A 7,565-nucleotide genomic window follows, 5' to 3' on the forward strand; every position below is an offset into this window, starting at 1 on the left:
TTTTGTGCATACATACATACATACATGCACACATGCATACATTCATACTTACATAATCTCATAGGTGCATGCATACATGTATACATTCGTACAAATATACATACATACATGAGTGTGTGCATGCATGCATACATATGTATAACAAACATATAGGCATACAAACATGTACCCATGCATCATACTTATTTATGCACATACACTCACTCACATGTGCACGTGCACATAGGGCTCACACATATGCATGTGCATGCGCGTGTGCTTGCGCGCGCGCGCACACACACACACACACATGGAATGAGTTTTGAACACCTTCATTGTTGTAAATCAATGCACTAAAGATTAATTTTAAATACATCTTTTTCTATGAGCCGACCTTATAAAAAATAATTTCTTATGCATGCATGGTCACATTGTAGACTTTCTTAAAATGACACTCAAAAGTGATTTTACATGCCAAAGACCCAACTTAAAAAAGAGAAATTAAAGGGCATGAGCACATTAACGAAATTTGTTGTACTTTATGAACAAGAGTATTTATCAAGGAAATGGATTTTCAAGTAGCAAAGCTGTTTACAAATTAAAAACGTTAATCGGAACACAAAAGACACATTTCTATTGAGACCATGTTAATTGATAGATCTTGTTTATTTTGAAATTCAATGAAAATGATGGCAATTAGACTTTTGAATGAGAGGAATCTAATGACTAGGAATTTCCCCATAAAGAAAAAGAGACCACACCACCATGAGGCCACCATAAAGAAATAGAGACCACACCACTAGGCTTGATTTTTGAAGAGTACCATTGCCCTTCAAAAATGATGGGTTTGGTGTTTTTTTTTGGTATTTTAGTGTAATTTTTTACAGGCATTTTAAAAATTTGCAAGTATCTTACGACCAAAATGCTCAAAAACGAGTGTGATGCTCGTCCAAAAGCAACTATGCATATACCACTAAATGAGTAGTATTTTATACTTATTTTAAGTGATGCTTTCAATTGAGGGGGGCCTCTATAGCCTTATTGGGAATGGCCAAGCTCTCACTAATCAAACAATGTGATTAAAGAGACGAGTTGGCTACCCGTGCTCCGTGCTCCGCGCATTTCTCCGGCTTTCTAGAATTCAAAATTTATCCCAAGTTTCCCCAACCTCCTCAAACCTCCTCCTCCTCTTTCCCAACCACCAAATTCATGCCATGAGATAACAGAAGAGATAATATAGAGAAGAGCTGATGATTATGGAATAAAGGGGTGATAATTGTTTGTCCGAACTTTTTAAAATTTGGGTGGAAATGTATAAATTCTTTTTGGACGAAAAAAGCATTAGTAATGTGAAAAGGTGGACGGAACGAGCTTCTGACGTTTGCATGTGCAACTGAGCACGTTTGCGCGATTGCGAATCAAGCAAGGGCCGAAGGTAATAGAGGGTAGGCAGCGGTACAACAAGTGGTTCTGCGGCAGAGCAACTAGCGTTACGTAATACGGCCTTCTTCTAACACACACAACTTCAGGGCTGTAGCCAGCGTCCTGCCTTCGTCATGCCATGCGTTACCCCACACACACACACACATATATATATTTTCATAAGTATATATATACATATATTTGTGTGTATGAAATATATATATATATATATATATATATATATATATTTGTGTGTATGAAATACATACATATACACATATATATATATATATATATAGTTTAAACCTCCCTCCTCACCCTCCTATATTCCACGTGAATTGATTGACAAAGTCCTCGCAACATGAAAGCTTAACAACCGCCCACCATTTTTCTTCTCCATGCCAGGATGCCTTGTTTTTTTTTTCCCCAATTAATCAAGTAATATTTAATCATTGATGCAGATTGTTGTAGATTCTCCTCTCCACGTAATTGCAGAAAAGATTAATACTACGTGATCGGTCACTTATCATACGCAAGCACAATTCTACTTGTCATGATTATAACCATTTCAACACAGCTGAGACTGAACTGGCAGCGAAGACTTAGAGAGACCAAAATGAGTTGAAAATTGACCTGATATTAATTTTGCTATACGGTATAAGAAAGTCAGTAATTTGTGAGTTAATATGAATGAATACAAGGGCTGGCCAAATTACGGTTAAGGTCAAGTGGCAACACAGTGGAGCTTCATGAAGCCTTTGCTAAACTGGTTTCTATCAAACAGGCGCTCCTTGCAATGGAGAGTATGAAGCCATTCGTTACCTTGCAAGGCAGTTTGGATAGTAGAAGAAGGTATCTGCAGATCAAAGCGGAAAGGAGATGGTAAACTCCTTGCAACACCTTCAAAGGCTCTCAGCTCATGGCCATAATCAATACTAACTCTACCATTGAAATCATTTAATCCACCATCAATCCTACCGTTACCTCCACCATTAATAGCACTCACTCCAACAGTAATGCCATTAACTCCACCATTAATAGCACCAACTGTTCCTAGGCACCATTTTCCACCACAGCCTGCCTGTAACCCAAAGGAAGCTACTAGCTTAGTGACCTTTTCCATGTGACACTTTGCACTCATCTCTCCTAACACTATTGTTGGAGATGGAACACCACCACCACCATAGGCTCTTTGTAAGCTCTTCCCACCAGCTGAGAGCTGCATTAAGTTTCCTTCCCAAACAATGTTTTCCTTTGACTGTGATACGGTGCTCATATCATGATGACTTAATGGCAACCCATCATTCTTCCCAGGAGGATGTATAAGGGTTAGTTGCTTCAAAGAGCCTGATAATAAAGGATTAGTTGAGAGTTTAGGAGAGGATAACATTTGGGTTTTGTGCATAGTAAGCTTGGAATCAGAATTCTTCAAGCTTGAAGCAACAACAGCATTAGCGATGACATTCTCATCATCATCATCATTATCATCACCACCACCACCACCACCACCACCTCCAATTGTTGCTACAAGCAAGCCTTTATCAGCAAGGCATTGCACTTTCTCAAAGCTGTAACTGTGGAGTATGGCATTGCTAATTGCAATACTAGCTTCAAATTCATCCATGCCTACATCAACAATCTCTTTGCTTTCTTCCATTATAAACACCCCTTCATCAAATGAATGTTCTGTGTTAATAGAATCTACCTCTTGCTTATCTGTATTGTTGGATTCTACCTCTTCAGCTTCCTGTATAGTGTTGCCTGTCCCTTCAAAGAAGGGCATAGTGTCTACATACTCTTCTTCCTGTAATTCTCTTGAGTAGTACTCCTTAAAGGCTTTCTCCTGATGTTGCCTAGCAAAATTTTCCCTATGTTCATCATCTCTGGTGAAGAGTTGGAGGGTGAGGCGACCGTCTTTGCGGTTGGCGTGGAGGTATTGCCTGCAAGGTACCCTGACTTCTTTGAGGACAAAGCGGCCATCTTCGCGGTGAGGGCGGAGGGAAAGGGAGAAGGAATCAGATGAGGCAGATGCAGGCAAGGTGTGGGAGAGAGGAGGAGGGAATGATCTCCCTTTGATGTAGCTGGACTGGTTTGAGGTCATGGAATTAACACTAAGACTAGGCGCAGACCGTACACTTATCATAGAGCTTGGGTTAATTTTGGTCTTTTGATGTGGTTCAGAGAATGTAATTGGTGGAGGGCTAGAGGGACTCATGTCAAGCTTATGGCCACCATAACAGGATGAACTGTCAGAGCTCTCGGAGCCGAGCTCTTCGGCACAATGCTGCAGCTTCATCCTTCTCAGCCTCAGAGTCTTCTGGTAAGGAGTCTCCCTAGCTGACTCTTTGCAACATGCTAGCAATGAAGGGCTGGAAATGCTCTTGGTAATGGAGGCCAGTAGCTTGCTGGCTACGCTTCCATCATCATCATCATCATCATCTGAGCTACCATTAGCACTAAGAGAACCACTGGAAGAGTACGTACCATGCATCATGTGGTCAGAGGTCAAGTCGTGCTCACTCTTGGCCTTCTTGCCGAAGAAGGGGCTGTTCATCTCTCCACGCATTGATGGCGCATAATCATTGAAGAAGACAGGTGCCCTCCTCGTATTGATGCAACCGTCTATAGGAGGTGATAGTTCATTTGGCACAGCAAAACACACTACTGAAGCTGAAGGAGTCGAAGAAGATGAAGAAGAAGAGGGGGAGAGGTTGTGCGAAAACCAAGAAGCAGCTTGCAGCTGTTTGGGCTGGGAATGAAGCTCTATCTCTTGGGAATACAGAGGCTCAAAGATTGAATGCTGCAAGGTCCTAGATGCAGGGTTCCTCATGTTGCTATGCGGGATGAATATGGAGGGCGAGGGCACAAGCAATACAGGAAGAAAGCTGCTAGCAATGAGAGGAAATGGGTCGCAGAGCTACACAAACACAAAAGGGGCTCGGGCCATGCTAAGGAGAAGCTGGAGAGAAGGTGGTGTGTGTGTGTGTGTGTGTGTGTGTGTGTGTGTGTGTTTGTTTGCATGGATTTGAAGAGAGGGCCTGGCCTTTATACATGGGGTTACAATGGCCTCACCCCCGCCCTCTCGACAACATACGACAATTGTTCATATGGAGAGCTAGAGTGGCCGGCATCTTGCTCTGCAAAAGCCAAAAAAGCAGATTAAAAGAAAATGTGTGAGCACCTTCAAAGCAAAGGCAGGGTGACGGGGTCTAGGCTTTTTAGCGGCGCCATGCGTCCCACTGTCCGCAAAGCGGCCGGCCAGTTGTTCCTGGCCACGTCCGTCCGAGATGTATTTTTCAAAGGAGGGTGATCCGCGCCCAAATGTAAAAGCAAAGTGACGGTCTGTCCGCCCGAACGAAAAGAGGACGCCAGCAGAAATGATTGCGAAGCGCCTTTCCCCTCGTGATCCGGTAACGCCCACCGGGCGACCGGCAAGCAGTTAAAAATGAATAAAAAAGGTTGGGACCCGGGCATCGAGGCCACATTTGTCCGGCCAAGGATACGCACGCATGATATTGGGGTCCCGTAGCGTACCCTGTAGACCATCGCACGGCTGCACCAACCAAAAGGCCTCGAATCTGCTCCTGCAAGCGAGCGTACAAGCCAAGCAGATTGTTATTTTACTAATTAGATTTTTCACCCTCCCCCCCTTTCCGTCCCTCAACTTGAGGCCGCCTCCCCCCAGCCCCAAAGGTGTCCTTTCATCATATCAATTTTTATCATGATAAATCAAGTAACGGATATTGATACGTGCAGTCCCCACTTCTCAACAAAGTAAAATCATCACACAACGCCCAATCCATGTAACATCAACACCAAACCCGTTACCCATCTAATCTCGTGTGTGCTTGGCTCAATTGCACGGTATTTCTTGCTTTAATCTTTGCCCTTTACCTTTGACAACCTTAGCCCTCCTTTGATTTTTAGCTTTCCCCTTAAAGGTTCCTTCCTTGACCACATTAACCTTAACCCCCTAAATCATTACATTGAGGCTCGAAAGCTACCACTAGAATTTTCCTTGCCCTTTTTCTTGTCGGTTAAAGATGGGCAAAAATGCTCATCTCTCCAAACTCCAAGCTTCTCTCTTTGCAAATTATAGCCAACCACTCTCCCAAATTCCAAGAGCTTCAAATCTAGTTAAATGGGGACAAAAATCTTCACTTCTTCTTGGATCACCTTTTTTCTTTACCTATAAAGGAACCCCCCTCTCCCTTTCTCGAGCTTCACAAACTAAGGGGAGATGGATCATGGACCATACACTGTTGACAACTGCAAAGGGCTACTATAGGCAATTTTCTTAACCAACCCTTTCAAGCAGTTGTATAGGATGATTTTTGACAGGCTAGGTCACCCTTCAAAATACGGGTTTAGTAGAAATAATGCCATTTTTAAATATTTTTTTAAAATCAATCACTCAAAATAAATGGCAGTATTTTTTGGCCGAAATGCAAAAAAAGGGCATGACGCCCGTCAAAAAGCAACCTTGACTTGGATGAATTCTCTTATTAAAGTGTTCCAATGAGATGGGTTAATAAATTGCTCCAAGGAGATTTTTTAAATAGGGGAGGAGAAACGCTTGCAAAAGGCTAGATTTGGTGTGGTGGTATTAAAGCTTTTATTTAGTACTATTATCAAAATTTGATATTTGTGCTTTAAGATGCGGGAGGAGAAACGCTTGCAAAAGGCTAGATTTGGTGTGGTGGTATTAAAGCTTTTATTTAGTACTATTATCAAAATTTGATATTTGTGCTTTAAGATGCTGTAACTTCTTTTTCTAATTTCTTAATACAAGCAACCTTTATTGGAAGAAAAAATTGATATTTGTAGCAAAAGGCTAAAGCTCTATTTCTTCTGAAATTTGGACCTTGGACCAAAATGGTCCGGGGACCCAAACTGCGAAGCAGCAAAATGAGGCAGCTAATCAGAAATGGGGGCCACAATGAAATCGGCAAGGCCCTTTTTGATTTGGTGGAGAATCCGCCAGGACGATGGCGATAGCTGTCAAATTTAGCGATGATCAACGGCCAGGGAAGGGCCGACTATCGTTCTCAAGAGTCAATTTCCCCACCAAATTTGGAGCCGAATCTCCAAAAGGGAGGGCTGTCCTCTGAGCTCTCCACTGTAGTCTGTCGGTGCGCCCTTTCAAATATTTGCTTGTGCAAAATCAAATGTGCTTTTTCTTCTGTTCTGTTTTTTGCACTTTACTGTGTTGATGATGCACGGTGCACGTCCTTCGACCTCGTATCTTTGCCGCCAACGTCAACGGATAGAATTTAAATTTAAATTCCTGTTCGCTCAATAACCAGTCTGTGAGCACCTTCCAATTTAAATTTAAATTCCTGTTCGCTCAATAACCAGTCTGTGAGCACCTTCCAATTTTCTGGACAGCTTGCTTTTATACGTTTAATCAACACGCAACCTCACGCACGCTTGCATCCCTCACCCCAATCAACACACACACATGCACACGCGCACAACAGTGCGCGCACACACACACATGCACACGCGCGCGCACACACACAACCCTTCCAAAATTCCAAGTTGTGATGTTTGCATACGTCCGTTGTTTCCACCGCGAAAACATGATGCCACCCCATGCGATTAGATGCCACCTTTATGTGCACGCTAGTCCACTCAACAAAATTTTAATTGATTAATATCTTAATCCACCTCCTAATCATGATCTAATCTCTCTCTCTCTCTCTCTCTCTCTCTCTCACACACACACAAGCAATCCTCTCCTCCATTAACAAGAGACGTTAGCTCAACGACCACCTCTAGAGATTCCGGGGCTCCTGTCGGGGGCCCTTTTTTTTTTTGGGCCTTGTTTAAGGCAGAGGTGGAGGACAAGCTACATCACACAAAAATTAAACCTTGCAAAAGAGAAACTATATTCTAAAGGTTCCCATCTCATTGCCGTTTTAAATGGCATTTCCAACCATCTTCCACCTTAGAAACATGGGAGATTATGTATGCCGCTAGTTCCAAGTTATGAGCTTTGAATCTCCTTTTGACACTTGGCATTATACTGGTCACTTAGCGTGCCTTTCCAAGTGTTGTTTCCTTTCACGATCGGCTAAAGGCTCACAATAAACCAATCACCTTTATTAGACTAGTCAACTTACTTTCCTTTTCCGTCTCAAGCATACAAAGCTAATGTGCAA

General features: G+C 42.6%; 1 protein-coding gene across 1 annotated transcript; it reads right to left on the reverse strand.

Moving 5' to 3' along the window:
- Positions 1-2,018: 2,018 nt before the first annotated feature.
- On the reverse strand, positions 2,019-5,851 carry LOC147620086 (uncharacterized). Its single transcript, XM_086772260.1, has one exon. The coding sequence runs from the start codon at positions 4,229-4,231 to the stop codon at positions 2,126-2,128; it is 2,106 nt and encodes a 701-aa protein (XP_086628386.1). The 5' UTR covers positions 4,232-5,851; the 3' UTR covers positions 2,019-2,125.
- Between the last annotated feature and the right edge of the window lie 1,714 nt (positions 5,852-7,565).

Source organism: Cibotium barometz, chromosome 32, assembly GCF_041138505.1.
Source record: "Cibotium barometz isolate CiBa-2024 chromosome 32, ASM4113850v1, whole genome shotgun sequence".
NCBI classification, from domain to species: Eukaryota; Viridiplantae; Streptophyta; class Polypodiopsida; order Cyatheales; family Cibotiaceae; genus Cibotium; species Cibotium barometz.